The following is a 22,161-nucleotide window of genomic DNA, read 5'->3' on the forward strand; positions in this document are numbered from 1 at the left end:
GTGATGGCAGTATGGCAGGCTCTCTGCTGTGAAGGCTTGTGGCCAGTGATGGCAGGCTCCCTGGTTTCTCTGTGTGAACCGCTGCCTGCACGGGGCCGTTATTTCTCTCAAACGGCCACCTGACTGCGTGTTGCGCACTTCACCATCCTCCTCCCTACACTGTTACTTTCCCGCCCTGCGCTCACACCTGTTATCAGGCTCCAGGAACAGACGATTCGGTTCGGGAAGAGGGAAAGGAAATACTGCTCCACACTGAATATCCTGGGTACCAGCTGACTCACTCCCCCCTCCTCGCGGCTCAGTTGGTACCTATCCTCCCACATAAAAGCAGCCGGGGCGTGGCGCCTGCCTCACAGACTCGCAGCACAGAAGCATCGCGTGCAACCGAGGAGGATTTATCATGGCAGTGTCACCGATGGAGATTAACCCTGAGGTACCGCCCGCTCGTCTCCTCTGCCCAGGTCTGTTTCTATGGCGGAATCTCATTCTGTTCATTTCTTTGTGTCTCCACAGATGCTGAATAAAGTGAGTGACGCTGGCGGGGCTGAGTCCTACACGGCCGGCGCCCATTAATAATGGATGACCCGGATCAGGGCGCGGTCCATGTGCCCCTCTGTCATTGCGTGTGCCCCTCTGTCATTGCGTGTGCCCCTCTGTCATTGCGTGTGCCCCTCTGGCATTGCGTGTGCCCCTCTGGCATTGCGTGTGCCCCTCTGGCATTGCGTGTGCCCCTCTGGCATTGCGTGTGCCCCTCTGGCATTGCGTGTGCCCCTCTGGCATTGCGTGTGCCCCTCTGGCATTGCGTGTGCCCCTCTGGCATTGCGTGTGCCCCTCTGGCATTGCGTGTGCCGCTCTGTCATTGCGTGTGCCGCTCTGTCATTGCGTGTGCCGCTCTGTCATTGCGTGTGCCGCTCTGTCATTGCGTGTGCCGCTCTGTCATTGCGTGTGCCGCTCTGGCATTGCGTGTGCCGCTCCATTTTCTGCCATCACTGGGAGATGAGGCTGTGGGTTTAGTCTGAAGTGTAAAGTTGGTGATGTGCACAATGTGTCCTCACTAGTCCTCAGCCTGATACTGATAGGGGTCTCGTATGGGAGCCAGAGCCTAATGTGTGCTCCTCCAGGGTGTGACCTGTGGCTCTGAGCTCAGCCTCCATAGTGTTCTCCTAATGAGGGCACAGGGACCCCTACTACTGGGGTATTACAATGTAGTGCAAACGTGTATTTATCGCACACTGCACAAAGGGACACATACTTTTGTTTTTGGGAGGTAGGGGCCACTGTTGGTGCAGGCATGCAGATGGGCGATGGCTCTGTATTTTATTCCCTTTATGAGGCATTATGGATAACTTGAGCCCTTCTGGATGCTGAATCTGCCCTGTCATCATTACTTGGTCACATGGTTACAGATCTTTGCTAAATCTGGCACTGGGTTGTTTTTTCTTCTGCCACTGATGCCTTCAGGTTTTATTGGTTAACACCTTTCTGAGGTTATCCTTTTTTTCTTTTACCACTTTTTTTTTTTTTTTGGGGGGGGGGGAGAGAGGTCTGTCTCCTCCATAGCTGTCCGAGAGCTTGTTCATTTTTTTTTTTATTTTTTATTTTTTTTTTTGTGGTATGAGCTGTACTTTTGTATTACATCAACTTTTATATAATTTGAAATCTGGAGGGGAAAAAAATTCTAGGTGTTGAAATTTAAAGAAGCACTATTCCACTTTTTTTTTTTTTTTTTTTTTTTTTTTACGGGGACCACTATATGGTAAGTGACCTGGCAGTTTGAGTCTCCATGTCAGCATGAGTAGATCAAACTTGTGCGTAGGAAATTTGGAAGCATAATTGCTTGTCACATTTTTTTTTTTTTTCTCTTTGGCCCAGAATGTTTCCTTTTTTGGGTGGGATGGGGATCTGGGGCTGTGACTTTTTTTTTTTTTTTCTTCCCCCTTCCTTCTCCCAAGTTTTATTAATCAGTGCCCTACAATCATCTCACGGGTGTGGCGATGGGTGGTAGAAATGATGCATCTCCACACCACATGGTAAATGCTGGTGTCGGACCATGGGATTTAACAGCCACGTACTGATCTCCGATCCACCAGCAGTTGATGGCGGTGTCGGGCAGGGAAAGGTGTGGGCTTGGCATGCAAGCCTGCATCAAAGGCATAGAAACTACTTTTGATATAAAAGTTGTGAAGGGGTTGACAGGGTTTTTTTTTTTTTCCCTCTCAATCTCCCCTTTCACTTTTGTCCTCAAAGGTATTTTAAAAGTTTATTGGGTCTTTAACATTCATTCTTTTAACTGGGGCTGGTATGATTTTTCAGGGTAAGGCTAGTTTCACACTTGCGGTGAACGGCATCCGTTGCATTGTGTTGTGTGACGGATGTGTTGCATATAGTAGCACAACTGATGCAACGGACAAAACTGAATCTGTTTTGTTTTGGTTTTTTTTGTTTGTTTTTTGAAAAATAAAAATAAGGATGCCGACAGATCCAGCGCCGTCCAGCGTGTTGTATAATGAAAGCTTATGGGCGCCGGATCCGTCGTAATACGGCAAACGCAATACAGTGACGGATTGCCTTTTTAAACTGAGCATGCTCAGTATCACAATGGATTCGTCAAAAAGCAGATGGGGGGGGGGAACTGGTGCGATGGATCAGTTTTTTTCAACGGATAAGGGTACTTTCACACTTGCGTTATTTTCCTTCCGTTACAATCCGCCCTTTTGGGAAACAGCGGAATCCGTTAACGGATTCCGCTGTTTCCCATAGACTTGTATGGTTGACGGATTGTACCAAAAGGAGCTGCGTTGCTTCCGCTGGGCGACGCTCCGTTGCTTCCGCCCAGCGGGAGGAACGCAGCATGTAACGTTATTTTGAGCAGCGGAATCCTCTGGATTTCACTGCGCATGCTCTTTTTTTTTTTTTTTTTTAATTAAACTTTATTTTGGCTCGCGGTGGCCGAACGTTCAGCTGAGCGCCCGGCCGTCGGCAAGCGACAGCGCTCAGCTGAATGACCGGCCACCAGCATGCCCGGCCGCCGGCAAGTCACAGCGCTCAGCTGAGCGCCCGCCCGCCGGCATGCCCGGGCGCCGGCAAGTGACAGCGATCAGCTGATCACCCGGCGGCCGGTTGCAGGGAGCGATCAGCTGATCACCCGGCGGCCGGGAGCGATCAGCTGATCAGCCGGCTGCAGGGAGCGATCAGCTGATCACCCGGCGGCCGGCTGCAGGGAGCGATCAGCTGATCACCCGGCGGCCGGGAGCGATCAGCTGATCACCCGGCGGCCGGCTGCAGGGAGCGATCAGCTGATCACCCGGCGGCCGGCTGCAGGGAGCGATCAGCTGATCACCCGGCGGCCGGCTGCAGGGAGCGATCAGCTGATCACCCGGCGGCCGGCTGCAGGGAGCGATCAGCTGATCACCCGGCGGCCGGCTGCAGGGAGCGATCAGCTGATCACCCGGAGGCCGGCTGCAGGGAGCGATCAGCTGATCACCCGGCGGCCGGCTGCAGGGAGCGATCAGCTGATCACCCGGCGGCCGGCTGCAGGGAGCGATCAGCTGATCACCCGGCGGCCGGCTGCAGGGAGCGATCAGCTGATCACCCGGCGGCCGGCTGCAGGGAGCGATCAGCTGATCACCCGGCGGCCGGCTGCAGGGAGCGATCAGCTGATCACCCGGCGGCCGGCTGCAGGGAGCGATCAGCTGATCACCCGGCGGCCGGGAGCGATCAGCTGATCACCCGGCGGCCGGCTGCAGGGAGCGATCAGCTGATCACCCGGCGGCCGGGAGCGATCAGCTGATCACCCGGCGGCCGGCTGCAGGGAGCGATCAGCTGATCACCCGGCGGCCGGCTGCAGGGAGCGATCAGCTGATCACCCGGCGGCCGGCTGCAGGGAGCGATCAGCTGATCACCCGGCGGCCGGCTGCAGGGAGCGATCAGCTGATCACCCGGCGGCCGGCTGCAGGGAGCGATCAGCTGATCACCCGGCTGCAGGGAGCGATCAGCTGATCACCCGGCGGCCGGGAGCGATCAGCTGATCACCCGGCGGCCGGGAGCGATCAGCTGATCACCCGGCGGCCGGGAGCGATCAGCTGATCACCCGGCGGCCGGGAGCGATCAGCTGATCACCCGGCGGCCGGGAGCGATCAGCTGATCACCCGGCAGCCGGCTGCAGGGAGCGATCAGCTGATCACCCGGCGGGCGGGAGCGATCAGCTGATCACCCGGCGGCCGGCTACTGGGAGCAATCAGCTGATCACCCAGCGGCCGGCTGCAGGGAACGATCAGCTGATCGTTCACTATAGTCTGCCGCTGGTAAAACCGGGAAAAAAAAAAAAAAAAAAAAAATCAAAACGAATTGCGTTGTTTTGCAGCATCCGTTGTGTCACTATATGCAACACATCCGTTGCATCCGTTACACAACGCAATGCAACGGATACCGTTCAACGCAAGTGTGAAAGTAGCCTTAGGCTAAGTTCACACTTCAGTTGTTTTGCATCAGTCACAATCCGTCGCCTTGATGAATTACGGTATCCTGCAAAATATTTTGCAGGAATCCTGTTTTTCCCCATAGGCTTCTATTAGTGACGGATGGTGACTGATGCTTTGTTGCATCCGCTGCGTCGTGGTCAGTTTTTTAACTGACCGCCGGGCGGGAGCAATGCAGCATGTAACGTTTTTTTGAGCAGCGCGATCCGTAGGATTTTGCTGCGCATGCTCTCTCTGGCTCCCCGCCCCCGTAACCAGGATAAACATCGGGTAACCAAGCAATGCGCTTTGGTTAGTTACCCGATATTTACAGTGGTTACGGGTGCAGGGAGCCCACGCTAAGCTGGTATCCAAGATAAATATCGGGTAACCAAGCAAAAAGTGCTTTGCTTTTAGTTACCCGATATTTACCCTGGATACAGTGTGCAAGGAGGCCAACACTTCACCACTCGGCTCCGCCCCCTCCCGCACTCCGCATGTGTACACACTCACTCACTTGTCCCCGCGGCACTGACGTCCTCAGCTCCATGGCTCCGCCCCCTCGCGCTCCGCCCCCTCCCACACTCCGCATGTACACACGCATGTAGACACATACATACACACTCACCTGTCCCCAGCCATGCAGACCGCGGCACTGACGTCCTCAGCTCCGCCCCCGAACTCTGCCCCAGCACATAACTGAGTCCGACAAAGAAATTCTTTTCTTTGTCATCCGTTGTACAACGCATCAGTCACGTGCGTCAAGCAACGCATGTGACTGATGCAAAACTGAAGTGTGAACTTAGCCTAAGTCACATCACTTTTTGCCAGATTGTGCCTGATGCCAAACTGATGTGTGACAGTAGCCTAAGAGAATTTAGTGGCTGTCACTGGGGATCCGGCTCCTGTCAGTCACAGGGTGTTGGATCGTTCACCACCGACACATCACTAGTACATACCCTTAGATGGAATCAATGGTAAACTCTAGCACACTCAAACTCCGATGCTCAATCGAGCAACAAGCTGTGGCAAGGATGCCTGCTCATCACTAGTCAGAAGCGCTACATGCTAGTCTGAGCCAGAACGAGCCTATCATAGGCTTGCATTAAGTTGTGACCTGCAGCACGCTTCATGAAACACTGGAGCAGCCAGCAGATCACATTGTCAGACCCACTGAACTGACACTGGAAAACGATGAAGGTGAGTATAATACTAGGTGCAGGGACTTATATTTAAAGCACCAATTCAGCAATTAAATTAAATAAATTGCTGGAGTGAACTGTTAAGAATCCCATTCTCTGGGAACACTCAAATCTTTGTGGTGTAGATTGCCCCAGTGGTATAACTCGCTGTCCTTGCCCTTCATCTTTGGTACTGCAGATATACAGGTGCCTATAATATAGTAATGGATCAATTACGGGCACTGCCATGACTTCATAGTGCTGCCTTTGGAACAGAATCGTGAGTGCTGGTGGGGAAATGGTGAATATTATCTGATGTGTTCCGAATACCGAGGATTAGAAAAGTGGAAAGGATTAATGGTGGTCACTGCATCTAATGGAAAGGACTTTATTATGTACTATTGTGGGCACTGCCAACATTCAATAGCGTAACTATAATTTTTGGGTTAATGGGAAGATTTTAATGTTAGATTTATGGTGTAAGCTGGGTCTTAAATTAAGAGAAACCGTAGAAGTGCGATATTGATCTGAGCTCCTCCTTGCTAGGGTTACACTGCAGCAGCCTTTCCCGTCATGCCTGTAATGTCTTCCGGATACGATGAGTTTGCAGATTAGAATTGTATGGTCAATATTTATAGAAAATTAACCCTTTGCTGTACACATGTCTACCTTCAGTATGTACTGAATTGTCAAGCTAGACGTCTTCTCGTGTCATTCTGTCTCTCCTAATCATATTTTTATTTTCAGCTATTGATGAAAGTGGGAGTCTTGCCGACCTACAAGTTTGTGGATGTTTTAGGGTTTGAGAAGGATTATCTCAAGTCTTTTTCCCATGAAGTCTGTGCTGTGCTGCTGCTGTTCCCACACACCGAACAGGTATCGGCACTTATATCAATTACATCTTCACTAAGGTGTAAATCCTTTTTTGTGCAAGTTTTGTTAACATTTTTCCTCCCCCCCCCCCCATTTCTGGAATAACAAAGATTTGCCATTAGTCTGTTCCAGAGCTAGAAAAAGCATCTTACAATTTCATTATATTTTCATTATGACCAAAAAAATGGTTCGCTAGTTTGAGTATTCCCACCTTGGTTTGCCAATTTTATAAAGATATTGTTATAGAATTGGCATTAGGTCAGTGAGCGCAGCAGTTGGCACCCTGCCCAGATGGGTGTTTGTAGCTTGTGAATAGGACTAGGTGAGGCTTAGTGCCACTAGATGAACTTTGTTTTTAAAAGGGTTTTCCTTCCTATGTATAGGGCTTTGTGCGCACGGAGCATTTTTCATAGCTTTTTTTTTGTGCGCATTTTTTGGGTGCGGTTTTGGGCTCAAAACTGCATGACTTTGCTTCCCCAGCAAAGTCTATGACTTCATTTTTGCTGTCCGCACACAATATATATTTTTTTTTATCTGTTTTTGAGCTTAAAAAAATAAACATGTCAATTCTGCGTTTTTCCCCATGCATGCGAAAGTGATCAAATGTGGTAAAAACGCATGCATTTTTACCAGTTTGTTTTTCCAGGTTTTGGCTGTGGGTGCTTTTTTTTTTTTTTTTTTTTTTTTTTTTTTTTTTTTTTTTTGCGGTCAAAAACTCAAATGCTCAGTGCGCACATAGCCTAACAATCCTTTCAGAGCTGAAAGTGGCTCTCCTAGTTGAGAAGGACAGGGGCCACTGCTGTAGTGCCATATGGGGTATCAGTGTTTGGTTCATGCCTTTTTGTTTCTCATTGCATTGATTCATTGTTTTAGCATGATGCATTCAGGAAGAACCAACATGATGAACACAAGGGCAAAGAACCTGATGCCAGCATATATTTCATAAAGCAGACAATTGAAAACTCTTGTGGCATTGTTGGTCTCATTCATGCTGCTGCCAGTAATAAAGACAAACTGAAATTTGGTGAGTTTCCCTAATTTCAATCTTTGGCTTAAACTGAGTGGGAATTATACCCCACCATAGCATGACTTGTCGTATGTAGCATAAACAAATGACTGACAGCCCAATTCCAAATCTGACTTGCTGCCCTAGTACCACTGATGCATTTCTCTCATTTAAAATATAGCTGGGGGGCATAAGCAGTGAAATCAAAAGCCAGTGAGCTTCTGCTCAAATCTCAAGGACTAAGGAGTGTGCATGTTGAATTACTTCTGCACTGATGTCCTCTAGTACCTTCCCCTCATAAGTGGTGTATCTTGGGCAACTATTTGACACTTGGTGGTCTGTTTTGGTGGGACAGTCTACTGCAAAACTGGAGGTCTCCTGGTTGGCTTGGCCTCTTTCACACCAGTTTTTTGCCATCAGTCACAATCCATTGGCTTGACGGATTGTGGAAAAACTGACGCGACGTATAAGTTTTTCGACGGATACGACTGGCTGACTATTACTGAATAAAATAAATTGAAGCATCCTCGGTTAAAAAAAAAAACCTGATTCCGTCATTTTACAGATTACAATGGATCCAGCGCATATAGGCTTCCATTCTACCAAACGACGGACTGTGACGGATCCGTTGCTGTCCGATTTTTCGATGTATAGATCAAAAAAAAAATTGGTCTGCACTCAGACAAATGGGTGCAAGTGAAAAATGGATCCAATCCAAGACATATAAATTGACTGCAGGCATAGATTATGATGCAAATACATATTTAAATTTATCGATGCGACTGAAGTCATTCGATGACGTTTCGACCCCCCCCCCCCCCCCCCCCAGCATGGGTCTTAGTCAGAGTCGCTGAAAGATGGGTGCGTGGGATATGGAAATTTGGGTGGATTATAGCGTTGGTAGAGAATACCTTGCAGATAAAGGTCCTGGGTTTAGCCAGTACAGCAGCGCTATGGCTGGTGATTTGGTATATCCTGGATCTTGACTAAGACCCAGGTGGAGTCGAAACGTTATCGAATGACTTCAGTCGCCTCAGTAAACTTAAGTATTTGCATCATCTGAGTGCAGTAAATTTATTACCTTCGATTTTTCAATTTAGACAAACGTTACTTTGTCCATTGTCTCCATCCGACGGTCAATTTTTGACAGATCCGTCGAACTAATGAAACGTGAAGCAGTCAGTCGCTAATACAAGTCAATAATTAAAAAAACACGGATCAAGCGGAATCAGTCGCCGGATCAGTTTTTTCAAAATTCGACAGATGGCGACGGACACAAAAATGGACGTGTGAAAGGGGTCTTAGGAACACTGTCGTCCTGGAGTATTTAACCCCCTTGACTACAAAGCAATTCATCTATAATTTTTTTTTTTTTTTTTTTTTTTTTTTTTTCTTTTCCCTTTCTTTCAAGAGCCATAACTTATATATTCTCCTTTTCCTATCAATATATCCATAGAAGTGTTAGTATCATAAGTGGTACTTTTAAATGACACCATTAATTCTGCCTCATATTGTACAGGAGAAAAAAATTGACGTGGTGAGATTGCAAAAAGTGCAAATTCCAGTTTGCACCTTTTTTTTACCAATTTAAACTCTTAAGGCATTTCTGAACACAGTGCATACTACATAGGCATAGGATTAGTCAATTGCCATAGTAGGATCCTGGCGGGGTGTGCTGCTGACAGACTGGATAAAATCCTCCTCGAGCTTCCACTAAAATTGAGAAAGGTAGAAGTGTCACACTCCTAGGAATCCATTTAAAATCGTGTTTTATTGTAAACTACGTGTTTCGCCCCTCATCACCTTTTAATTGGTTTGTCCAGGAGGTATTGGTGTAGCATTTTTATACTTCTCTAAATTTTAGAGAAAATGTTTTATTATGCTCTCAAGCCCAAAGTTTTAAAAGGAGGGGGAAAACATTCATTGAATGACTCCTCTCAGTGAGGGGTGCAGGGTGTGTTCTCAATTATCGCTGCCCTCCTAAGACTCCTCCAGTCTATAGAACTGTGGTAGTGGTCTGATGTATCTTGCTAAAAAATGCTTTAGTTTGCCTGATAAAGGCTCTATGGGGCAAAACATGTAGTTTACAATAACATCCTTTCTTTGTCGCTCCATTGGGAGACCCAGACAAATGGGTGTATAGCTATGCCTCCGGAGGCCACACAAAGTATTACACTAAAAGTGTAAAGCCCCTCCCCTTCTGCCTATACACCCCCCGTGCTCACGGGCTCCTCAGTTTTTATGCTTTGTGCGAAGGAGGCAGACATCCACGCATAGCTCCACAGCTTGGTCAGCAGCAGCTGCTGACTAGGTCGGATGGAAGAAAAGAGGGCCCATAACAGGGCCCCCAGCATGCTCCCTTCTCACCCCACTTTGTCGGCGGTGTTGTTGAGGTACCCATTGCTGGTACACAGGCAGGAGCCACATGCTGTTTTCCTTCCCCATCCCTTAATGGGCTCTGGGTGAAGTGGGACCCGGATCGGTCTCCAGGCACTGGGACCGTGCTCCCTCCGCAGCCCCTGGGATTCTGCAGGATAGGAGCTGGGTATCGTCAGGGACAAGGCCCTGCTACTATGAGGTACTCTGTGTCCCCGTGGGGACCGCGCATGGGGCGCTGGTGCCATACACATTACAGCACTGCTGGGTGTGTTAGTGCGCCGGGCATGGAGCGCTTGTGCCAGACACCTTCCAGCTCTGCTGGGTGTGTTAGTGCGCCGGACATGGAGCGCTTGTGCCAGACACTTTCCAGCACTGCTGGGTGTGTTAGTGCGCCGGACATGGGGCGCTTGTGCCAGACGCTTTCCAGCACTGCTGGAGGTGTTAGTGCGCCGGGGGACTACGCGCGGCCGCGCTTATTGCCGGCCGCGCTTATAACTTTAGTCCCCGGCTTCTGCGGCCTAGTGTCGTTTCTTCCCGCCCACAGGCCTGCCAGTCAGGGGAGGGGCGGGACGCTGCACGGATCGTCAGCGGAGGGCTGGAGCATACATTAGTATCCTCCTCCCTCCTCACTCAGTACAGTGGGGCACTGGGTTCCCGCACTTTTCTTGGGCACGCCCACGGTCTCCTCCTCACAGAACGCCGGCAGCCATTCCTGTCAGCGATTCAGACGCTGGAGAGGAGAGACAACAGGGAGACCCAGGCAGGGAATCTGGTGTCCACACAACCGCTCTGAGCGGTCGGTAAGCAGCACCTGTGGTGCTGGCCCCACTGAGTACCGAAGTGTGTGTGTGTGTGTGTGTGTGTGTGTGTGTGTGTTATATAATATATAATATATATATATATTAGGCTATACATTGCACTGTACGGTCGCCCTGTTGATTCTTGGCTATATACCCTCCTGGTTGTTCTCAGAGGAGACAACATGTCATCTGCAAAAAGCAAGGGTGCCACAGCACAGGCGTACTTTGCAACCTGTACCTCATGTACAGCTGTACTACCGGCAGGTTCCACTGACCCTCATTGTGTGCAATGCTCGGCCCCTGTAGCACTTACTCAGCCGGAGCCTCTGCTACAGGTGGCCCAGGTGGATCCACCTGCTACCACTGTCCAGGTGACAGGGACGGAGTTTGCAGCCTTTGCTGACAAACTGTCTGAGAGTATGGATAAATGGTCTGCTAAGATACTGGAAGCTTTGCAGTCCAGACCGGTGATTCAGGCCCCGGGCTCTATCCAATCCTTGACCCCTGGTCCCCCTCAATTGGAACGGCAAAGTGCCCCGGGGGTAAACCATAGGACCCAGGGTGAGGTCTCTGACACGGACTGCAGTCCCAGGCCGCCCAAACGGGGTCGCTGGGAAATTCCCTCCACTTCAGCGCACTGTTCAGGGTCCCAGCAGGGGGACTCTCTGGAGGATGAAGCGGAGGTATCAGATCAGGATTCTGATCCTGAAGCCGCTCTCAACCTAGATACACCTGAAGGTGACGCAGTAGTGAATGACCTTATAGCGACCATCAATCAGGTGTTGGATATTTCTCCCCCAGCTCCTCCAATTGAGGAGTCTGCTTCTAAGGAGAAATTCCGTTTCAGGTTTCCAAAGCGTACATTAAATAGGTTTCTGGATCACTCTGACTTCAGAGAGGCAATCCAGAAAAACCGAGACTGTCCAGACAAGCGTTTTTCCAAGCGCCTTAAGGACACACGTTATCCCTTCCCCCCCCCACCTGGACTCTACGAGCCGTACGGCGGTGGCATCCGCCAACTCGGTGCTACTCCGCAGGGCCATGTGGCTACGTGAATGGAAGGCAGACTCTGCTTCCAAAAAGTTCTTAACCGGTTTGCCATTGGCTGGCGACCGCTTGTTTGGTGAGCGATTGGATGAAATCATTAAACAATCCAAGGGAAAGGATTCATCCTTACCCCAGTCCAAACCAAACAGACCTCAACCACGGAAAGTACAATCGAGGTTTCTGTCCTTTCGGACCGCGGGGAGATCTCAATTTTCCTCGTCCAAAAGGCCTCAGAAAGATCAGAGGAACTCCGATGCATGGCGGTCTAAGTCACGTCCTAAAAAGACCGCCGGAGGAACCGCTACCAAAGCGGCCTCATGACTTTCGGCCTCCTCAAACCGCATCCTCGGTCGGTGGCAGGCTCTCCCGCTTTTGCGACGCCTGGCTGCCACAAGTAAAAGACCGATGGGTGAGAGACATTCTATCTCAAGGTTACAGGATAGAGTTCAGCTCTCGTCCTCCGACTCGATTCTTCAGAACATCTCCGCCCCCCGACAGAGCCGAGGCTCTTACGCAGGCGGTGGACACCCTGAAGGCGGAAGGAGTGGTGATCCCGGTTCCTCTTCAGCAACGGGGTCACGGTTTTTACTCCAACTTGTTCGTGGTGCCAAAAAAGGACGGATCCTTCCGTCCCGTTCTGGACCTAAAGCTGCTCAACAAGCATGTGAAAACCAGGCGGTTCCGGATGGAATCGCTCCGCTCCGTCATCGCCTCAATGTCCCAAGGAGATTTCCTGGCATCAATAGACATCAAAGATGCTTATCTCCACGTACCGATTGCGCCAGAGCATCAGCGCTTCCTGCGCTTCGCCATAGGGGACGAACACCTTCAGTTCGTAGCACTACCTTTTGGCCTGGCGACAGCCCCAGGGGTCTTCACCAAGGTCATGGCAACAGTGGTGGCAATCCTACACTCTCAGGGACACTCGGTGATCCCTTACTTAGACGATCTTCTTGTCAAGGCACCCTCTCAAGGGGCATGCCAACACAGCCTGAACATTGCTCTGGAGACTCTCCAGAGTTTCGGGTGGATCATCAATTTTCCAAAGTCAAATCTGACACCGGCCCAATCACTGACATATCTTGGCATGGAGTTTCATACTCTCTCAGCGATAGTGAAGCTTCCGCTGAACAAACAGCGTTCACTACAGACAGGGGTGCAGTCTCTCCTTCATGGTCAGTCACACCCCCTGAGGCGCCTCATGCACTTCCTAGGGAAGATGGCAGCAATGGAGGCAGTTCCTTTTGCGCAGTTTCATCTGCGCCCACTTCAATGGGACATTCTTCGCAAATGGGACAGGAAGTCGATGTCCCTCGACAGGAACGTCTCCCTTTCTCGGGCAGCCAAAGCTTCCCTTCAGTGGTGGCTTCTTCCCACTTCTCTGTCGAAGGGGAAATCCTTCCTGCCCCCATCCTGGGCTGTGGTCACGACGGACGCAAGCCTGTCAGGGTGGGGAGCGGTCTTTCTCCACCACAGGGCTCAGGGGACTTGGACTCAGAGTCTTCCCTTCAGATCCCCGGATCTGTGGCATCTCACGGTCGGCCAACCGTGGGCACTACCAGACCGACCAGACTTGCTGTCTCAAGGGCCGTTTTTCCATCTGAATTCTGCGGCCCTGAACCTGACTGTGTGGCCATTGAGTCCTGGATCCTAGCGTCTTCAGGATTATCTCAAGAGGTCATTGCCACCATGAGACAGGCTAGAAAACCAACGTCCGCCAAGATCTACCACAGGACGTGGAAAATATTCCTGTCATGGTGCTCTGCTCAGGGTGTTTCTCCCTGGCCGTTTACCTTGCCCACTTTTCTGTCCTTCCTTCAATCCGGATTGGAAAAGGGTTTGTCGCTCGGCTCCCTTAAGGAACAAGTCTCTGCGCTCTCTGTCTTTTTTCAGAAGCGCATAGCCAGACTTCCACAGGTACGCACGTTCCTGCAGGGGGTTTGTCACATCGTACCTCCTTACAAGCGTCCGTTAGAACCCTGGGATCTGAACAGGGTACTGATGGTTCTTCAGAAACCACCGTTCGAGCCAATGAGGGATATTTCTCTCACGCCTTTCACAGAAGGTGGTTTTCCTAGTAGCAGTCACTTCGCTTTTGAGAGTGTCTGAGCTAGCAGCGCTGTCATGCAAAGCTCCCTTCTTGGTGTTTCACCAGGACAAGGTGGTTCTGCGTCCGGTTCCGGAATTTCTCCCTAAGGTGGTATCCCCCTTTCATCTCAATCAGGATATCTCCTTACCCTCTTTTTGTCCTCATCCAGTTCACCAATGTGAAAAGGATTTGCACTTGTTAGATCTGGTGAGAGCACTCAGATTCTACATTTCTCGTACGGCGCCCCTGCGCCGCTCGGATGCACTCTTTGTCCTTGTCGCTGGCCAGCGTAAAGGGACACAAGCTTCCAAATCAACCCTGGCTCGGTGGATCAAGGAACCAATTCTCGAGGCTTATCGTTCCTCCGGGCTTCCGGTTCCCTCAGGGCTGAAGGCCCATTCTACCAGGGCCGTGGGAGCGTCCTGGGCTTTGCGGCACCAGGCTACGGCTCAGCAGGTGTGTCAGGCGGCTACCTGGTCGAGCCTGCACACTTTCACGAAACACTATCAGGTGCATACCTATGCTTCGGCAGATGCCAGCCTAGGTAGGCGAGTCCTTCAGGCGGCGGTTGCCCACCTGTAGGACGGAGCCGGTTGCGGCTCTATTATGAGGTATTCTTTTACCCACCCAGGGACTGCTTTTGGACGTCCCAATTGTCTGGGTCTCCCAATGGAGCGACAAAGAAGGGAATTTTGTTTACTTACCGTAAATTCCTTTTCTTCTAGCTCCAATTGGGAGACCCAGCACCCGCCCCTGTTTTTTGTGTACACATGTTGTTCATGTTGAATGGTTTCAGTTCTCCGATATTCCTTCGGATTGAATTTACTTTAAACCAATTTATAACTTTTCCTCCTTCTTGCTTTTGCACCAAAACTGAGGAGCCCGTGAGCACGGGGGGTGTATAGGCAGAAGGGGAGGGGCTTTACACTTTTAGTGTAATACTTTGTGTGGCCTCCGGAGGCATAGCTATACACCCAATTGTCTGGGTCTCCCAATTGGAGCTAGAAGAAAAGGAATTTACGGTAAGTAAACAAAATTCCCTTCTTTTTTAAAAAAAAATCTCAAAGCTTCCTGGGAGTGTGACGCTAAGGGTGCGTGCCCACGATCGGGGTTTGCTGTGTTTTGGACACAAGCTTTAGCTGCGTCCAAAATGCAGCGTTGTAAAATCAGTGGGCGAGATTTCTTAAAATCACATGTCCACTATGCTTGTTTTTTTTCCACAGCAAACACTGACCTGCGGTGCGTCTTTCCAGACCACAGCATGTCAATTTTTTTGCTGGGGAATCGCATGCGTCCTCCGTAGGGAGAAGACCAAGCTGGAGACCGCAGCGCACTGAACCCTAATCATGGCCACAAGCAGCTGTGGTCTCCTGCGGAGGAGACACGCAGCCCCACAGCTCCGGACGTAGTGAGTCCTGATCGTGGGCACATGCCCTAATACCTTGCCAATGGAAATGGAGAATGAGGCACTCTGCCGGCGTGCATGAAATCCTGCTGTCAATCTCAAGTTAACTGGTACAGGTGGCTCTCCAGTCCACCTGCACATGTTGGCTGATCAGATATCACATTATATATGCAGGATCACTGCACAAGCTCAAAGGGATTGACCTTGGATGTACCAGTACATCCAAGGTCATGAAGGGGTTAAAGAACCCCTAACTGTTTAAGACAACACATCTTAACCTTCACAGCAGTGTGCAAATGCATTGTGGGCCTTACTAATTGAATGTGGGATGAGCGCCTCTCCTGTACCACCTCCAAATTTGGTGACCACTTATGTAATGTAAACCTAATGTTCCGTCTTGAAATTTCATGGGCACATGGATACACAAATGTAGGGTATGCTTGAGAATACGCTGGTGTATGACTTTAATTTAAATAGCCAATAATCACGTCAGTGCTGTCACCTATTGTAGATGCTGATTCTGCTTTGAAGAAATTCCTTGACAAATCTGCTGATGCATCGCCTGATGACAGGGCCAAAATTCTGGAGAAAAATGAGGTAAGTTTGCCAGTCATAATTATGACTTTTTGTCGCTCCATTGGGAGACCCAGACAATTGGGTGTATAGCTTCTGCCTCCGGAGGCCACACAAAGTATTACACTTTAAAAAGTGTAACCCCTCCCCTCTGCCTATACACCCTCCCGTGCATCACGGGCTCCTCAGTTTTATGCTTTGTGTGGAAGGAGGCACACATCCACTCATGCATTCTCAGATTAGTTATATCGGTTGGAAGAAAAGAGGACCCCCACGGGGCCCCCGGCATGTTCCCTTCTCACCCCACTATGTCGGCGGTGCTGTTAAGGTTGAGGTACCCATTGCGGGTACAAAGGCCGGAGCCTCATGCCATTTTCCTTCACCATCCCTTAGTGGCTCTGGGAGAAGTGGGATCCTGACCGGTCATCCATTTCACTGGGACCGGGCTCCCTCCGCAGCCCCTGTGGGAATCTGCCGGACAGAAGTCTATTCATCCTCAGGGACCGGGCCCTGCATCTATAAGGTACTCTGTGTCCCCATGGGGACTGTGCATGGAGTGCCTTCTTCCCGGACGCTGCAGCAGCTGCTGATTTGTGAAGACCGGCGGACTTCCGCGCCTGCTTGTCGGCCGCGGTCGTAAATTTAGTCCCCGGCTTCATCGCGGCCTAGTAGCAAAAATCCCGCCCCCGGGCCTGCCTGTCAGGGGTAAGGGCGGGACGGCCGGCCTGACGTCTGATGTGAGGGCCGGAGCATCCTGTATGTTTCCTCCCCCCTCACTGATCACTGTGGGGACCCCAGATTCCCGCACTTTTTCTAGCACCGCCCACGGCTCCACTCCTCCCCTGAGAGCTCCGGCAGCCGTGTTTTTGGCATTCTGCCGGTGGAGGATTATCAGGGAAGAGCTCTGCAGCTCTGGGAGACCTAAGGCAGGGAATCTGGAGGACACACACTCCGCTTTTTAGCGGTCGGTAAGCCACACCGGTCACCCGGTGCTGGTCCCCCCTAGGGTGCCGGAATATATACGTATTTATATACATATTTCTGTTCGGTCGGGCTGTATACCCCTTCCCATATACCCTCAGTGATCACTCTCCTAGGAGACAACAGCATGTCGTCCACAAGGAGCAAAGGTGCTAAGGCACAGGGTTTTTTTGCGACCTGTACCTCTTGCGGGGCTATGTTACCTGCGGGTTCCACCTACCCGCACTGTGAGCAGTGCTCGACCCCTGTTTCGCTTGCTCAGCCGGAGCCTCGGTCACTAGTGGGCCCCTCCGCTCAGGTAGACCCCCCCCCCCCTGCTCCCCCTGTCCAGGCGGCAGGGACAGAGTTTACTGCGTTTGCTGAGAAACTGAGTCACTTTCACAATCCATGACTCAGTCTATGGACAAATGGTCTGCCAAGCTGCTAGAAGCTTTGCAGTCCAGACCGGTCCTTACACAGGCCCCGGTCCCTGTTGGATCGTCGCCTCCAGGCCCCTCTCGGTCCGCGCCGCAGCGCACTCCCAGGTTGGGCCCTAGGTCCCACGCGGAGGACTCCTGCCCGGACCACAGTCCCAGACCGACTAAGCGGGCCTGCTGGGAATCTTCCCCGACGTCTTCACGCTGCTCGGGTTCACAGCTTGAGGACGAGGCGGACGTCGCAGCTCAGGGCTCTGAACCTGACGTTGCCCTCAATCTTCATACACCTGAAGGGGACGCCTTAGTAAATGATCTTATCTCGTCCATCAACCAGGTGTTAGATCTTTCTCCCCCGCCTCCACCTGTAGAGGAGTCGGCTTCTCAGCAGGAGAAACACCAGTTTCGGTTCCCCAAACGTACACGGAGTGCGTTTTTCGATCACTCTAACTTCAGAGATGCTGTCCAGAAGCCCAGAGCGGTTCCAGACAAGCGCTTTACTAAGCGCCTTACTGACACACGTTACCCTTTCCCCTCTGACGTAGTTAAGGGTTGGGCTCAGTGTCCCAAGGTGGATCCTCCAGTCTCTAGATTGGCGGCTAGATCTGTGGTATCTGTGGCAGATGGTTCATCTCTAAAAGATGCCACTGACAGGCAGAGCTCCTGGTGAAGTCCATCTATGAAGCCACGGGCGCGTCTTTTGCCCCGGCCTTTGCAGCCGTGTGGGCACTCCAAGCTATCTCAGCTTGTCTGGCTGAGATTAATGCAGTCACACGTAATTCTGCTCCGCAGGTTGCGTCTCTGACTTCCCAAGCGTCAGCTTTTTCTTCCTACGCCATGAACGCAGTCCTAGACTCTGCTAGCCGTACAGCGGTGGCATCCGCTAATTCTGTGGCAGTCCGCAGGGCCATGTGGCTGCGCGAATGAAAGGCAGACTCTGCCTCCAAGAGGTTCTTAACCGGTTTGCCGTTTTCTGGTGACCGATTGTTTGGCGAACGATTGGATGAGATTAAGGAATCCAAGGGAAAGGACTCCTCCTTACCCCAGTCCAAACCTAAGACCTCAGCAACGGAAAATTCAATCGAGGTTTCGGTCCTTTCGTCCCTCCGCCAAGTCCCAATCCGCTTCGTCCAGCAGGCCGGAGAAAGGCCAGAGGAACTCCTATGCGTGGCGGTCTAAGTCACGCCCCCAAAAGGCCGCCGGAGGCGCTGCCTCCAAGGCGGCCTCCTCATGACTCTCGGCATCCCCGAACCGCATCCTCGGTCGGTGGCAGGCTCTCCCGCTTTTGCGACGCCTGGTGGCCACATGTTCAAGACCGATGGATGAGAGACATTCTGTCTCACGGTTACAGGATAGAGTTCAGCTCTCGTCCTCAGACTCATTTCTTCAGAACCTCTCCGCCCCCCGCTCGGGCCGACGCACTTTTTCAGGCAGTGGACGCTCTGAAGACAGAAGGAATTGCGATCCCTGTTCCCCCTCAGGAACGTGGTCGCGGCTTTTACTCCAACTTGTTCGTGTTGCCAAAGAAGGACTGATCATTCCGTCCTGTTCTGGACCTCAAACTGCTCAACAGACATGTGAGCACCAGACGGTTTCGGATGGAATCTCTCCGCTCGGTCATCGCCTCGATGTCACAAGGAGACTTCCTAGCATCGATCGACATCAAAGATGCTTATCTCCATGTGCCGATCGCACCCGGACATCAACGCTTCTTGCGTTTTGCCATCGGGGACTAACACCTTCAGTTCGTGGCATTGCCTTTCGGCCTGGCGACAGCCCCACGGGTGTTCACCAAACATCCAACCATGTCAGTGTGTTACATAGTCTGAGGGAAGATTAGGGGTGTTGGTGCAACAGTCACACTATTTATAATCTTGCACTCCACAAATTAAATTTGCCAAAACATGTTGCAACTCTCATAATTGACATAGGAAAACTCTTAAATTATTTTACTGTGATTTTAAAGTGGAACAAAAAAATATAAATCTGGTGTCTCTGTAATTGCACCATTAACCCTGCCCCTCGCCCTCCCCAGCCTGAGAGTACCGGGCCGCCGCTGTTTACCACGGCTGGACGGTAAAAATAGAGCGGAGCCCGCTTTTTTTTTTTTTTTTTTTTTTAATGTACGTTTGATTTCTACGTTTGATTTTCTGTGTATTCTATGTCTGTGTGTGTAATGTGTTTACTATGTCTGTGTGTGAGTATGATCTGTGTTTACTCTCTGCTCTGCTTCATCTTCCTGTCATGACATCACTTCCCTGCAAACCGCAGGCAGTGATAAACATTATGTCCTGAAAACTCAAAATAACGCAGGAGAATGCAATGAAACACACAGAATTTGCTACCTGCGTTATTCCCTGCGGGATTTCATGATTACATTAGTCAATGGAGTGAAATCCCACAGCTACCTGCGGAAAAGTGACGTTCAATTGTTCTTGCTGCAGGAATCCCGCAGCAAAACATGCAGCTGTCAAAATCTGCATAGTGCGCACTGCACTTTTTTTTTTTTTTTTTTTTTTTTTTTTTTTTTTTTTTTTTTTTTCCCTCCTCATAGAATTTGCTGGTGAATCACTGCAGAGATGTTCTGAACATTTTCTGCAGCGACACTTGCAGCAAATCCGCAGAAAAACCGGCAAGTGTGCACAGGGCCTTAGATGCATTGTCGGTTGGCTGCATTTACTTTTTCCGGCATTGATGAATCTCCTGTGAGCAGAATACCTCCCCATTGTTTAATTAAACATAAGATATTTTTTTTCTTTCTGATTCTAACAAATTCACTTAATGTCTTCCAGGCCTTGTGCGCTGCACATAACGCCATCGCAGCTGAAGGACACTGCCGGGTAAGCGCAAATATGAAATGTGTACTTGCTATATAATGCTGAACCTGTCATTCTGTCCAAATCCTGATGGCAAGAGGAGACGCCCCCAGCTACTGATTGGCTTCAGCAGTGCATGAGACCAGTCACAGGCCACGCCTCTTTACTATTACAGAACTAAAGCCAAGAAAAGGTATTGGTTGTGGGTTTTTTTTTTATTCCCTATACAATGTTGAACGTGTCCTTGTTCACGTCAGCATATCACTGCACACGTGCCAGCCATTGCCTTTGCCTGCCCACATTAGCATCATGGTCTGGGAGAGAAGAGGAACTGCCTGCCAACATCACACATGTCATGGTGAGGTAGGGCAGCAGCACGCAGACATCAAATGACCTGAAGACAGCTAAGCATGCAGGCTGCACTGTGGTGCGGGGCACTGTTGCGGGATTCAGGGTTTGGATTCTGAGTCGGGGAGAGTGGAGGCTGCACATTGTGGTGTTCATTATATAATGCAGAAAGTGTCCGTCTGTCCCAAGCCAGGATTGATCCGTTTGACAGGTTCGTGTGCAGTGCTATGTTAACTTTGTAGTTGATCTCTTCAATAAATGTTTTGTCAGTGTGTGCATACTGACAACTCCAGCAGCATTTTATAGAAGACTCTCACTGTGAATATCAAACAGTGTCTCAAATATAATGGCAGCAGAGTTGGTGGTATGCGCAAACACTGAAACTGGAACCATTTTATTAAGCAAACTTCAAGATAAAGCTAGCACTTGCGCACACCAGCCATACAGATGAGGGCCACCGCGCAAAACTTCAATAAAAAGGAGGAATAAAGGCCCCAGCCATACTGGGTTTTTTTGTTTGTTTTTTTTTGGGGGGGGGTAGCAGTCTTCTGGTATAAAACATTTGCACACACTTAACGGTATTCTTGTTGGTCTTGGTCACTTTGCCAAAACTGCGCTGGTGCCGGCACAATTAACTCAAAGGGAAGCTATGGCCAGGCACTAATTATTTCTTCAGTATTCAGCCCTTATCACCTGTCCAGGCAGTGGTGTAGAAGAGGGAGGGGGGGGGAGAGTTCGCCCTGGGCGGCACGTGTCATGGGGTATTTTGGGGTAAAAAAAGTAGAAAGCTTATAGAAAAGGGCCATCCGCAGCTGCATTCATGAACATATTTAACCCCTTAAAATAAATCTTTATTTTATAGCGCTAACATATTGCGCAGCGCTTTACATACATCAGGCACACTGTCCCCATTGGGGCTCACAATCTAAATTCCCCATCTGTATGTCTTAACGACCCATGAGGTACTGGGTATGTCATGGTGACATAGTACTTAATGACCCATGGCGAAATCGTGGCCTCGGTGGTTGCGATCTATGTGCAAAAACCTTAGATTCGGGGAGGAGGGTACCTCTACCTGACCTCAGGAGGGGTGGGGTCCGTGGCTGAAACATTGAAATCCAGCAATGATCAGTTCTGCTATAGCACTGATCGTTGGCTGGAGCTGGGTGAACTGTTACACCAGCCCACAGCTCTGATTGGCCTTGTGACCGATCTCACCAATCACCTTGGATCTGGGGCCGGTGACCTGTAGGTGACCACTCCCCTCAGCTTCACTCCATCCGTGAAAGCTGAGGGTGATCCCTGCAAGTGCAATTTGGTAAGTGCCCCGATCCACCGCTGCACACTATCAGCCCCGCAGTAGCCACCGCCCTCCTCCATCTGTTGCGGGGTAGCTATCCCCAATCTCACCTTCCACCCTTCCTTCCCCCTCACCCCTCTCAAACGGAGGGGGGCGTCAAATTTGACCTCCCCGGGCAGCAAAAGCAGTTGCTACGCCACTTTGTCCAGGGGCTAAGTAATGTATATTCATTCTGAGAATCTTTGACTTGCATGCAAGTTTTGGTTTTTTTTTTCCCCTTTTAAATCTCTGGTGCAAATTACCTTGTATTTTTTCCCCAGCCTAATGAAGATGGTGTTCACTTCCACTTGGTGGTGTTAACAGCTGTTGGTGGTAATCTCTATGAACTGGGTGAGGATGTGGGTTTTTTTTTTTTTTTTTTTTCTTAACCAGTTTTAGTGCTTTAGTCCAATGTGAACAGCCACCTTTCTTTGTCGCTCCATTGGGAGACCCA

At 50.3% G+C, this 22,161-nt stretch overlaps 1 protein-coding gene across 2 annotated transcripts in view; it reads left to right on the forward strand.

Annotated features, from left to right (window-relative positions):
* The first annotated feature begins 448 nt into the window (after nucleotides 1–448).
* The window catches only part of UCHL1 (ubiquitin C-terminal hydrolase L1), a 62,734-nt gene continuing 41,021 nt past the window's right edge, over nucleotides 449–22,161 (forward strand). The window contains exons 1-6 of one of the 2 annotated variants that reach the window (XM_075346994.1): nucleotides 449–525; nucleotides 6,386–6,514; nucleotides 7,385–7,535; nucleotides 15,749–15,834; nucleotides 19,997–20,044; nucleotides 21,989–22,058. In XM_075346994.1, the coding sequence (XP_075203109.1) occupies nucleotides 472–525; nucleotides 6,386–6,514; nucleotides 7,385–7,535; nucleotides 15,749–15,834; nucleotides 19,997–20,044; nucleotides 21,989–22,058 (538 nt within the window). In that variant the 5' untranslated portion in view covers nucleotides 449–471. Of the gene's footprint in view, nucleotides 526–5,636; nucleotides 5,658–6,385; nucleotides 6,515–7,384; nucleotides 7,536–15,748; nucleotides 15,835–19,996; nucleotides 20,045–21,988; nucleotides 22,059–22,161 lie in introns of those variants that run through there. The other variant, XM_075346995.1, reaches the window with a different exon arrangement.

Source organism: Anomaloglossus baeobatrachus, chromosome 1 (assembly GCF_048569485.1).
Source record: "Anomaloglossus baeobatrachus isolate aAnoBae1 chromosome 1, aAnoBae1.hap1, whole genome shotgun sequence".
Lineage (NCBI taxonomy): Eukaryota > Metazoa > Chordata > Amphibia > Anura > Aromobatidae > Anomaloglossus > Anomaloglossus baeobatrachus.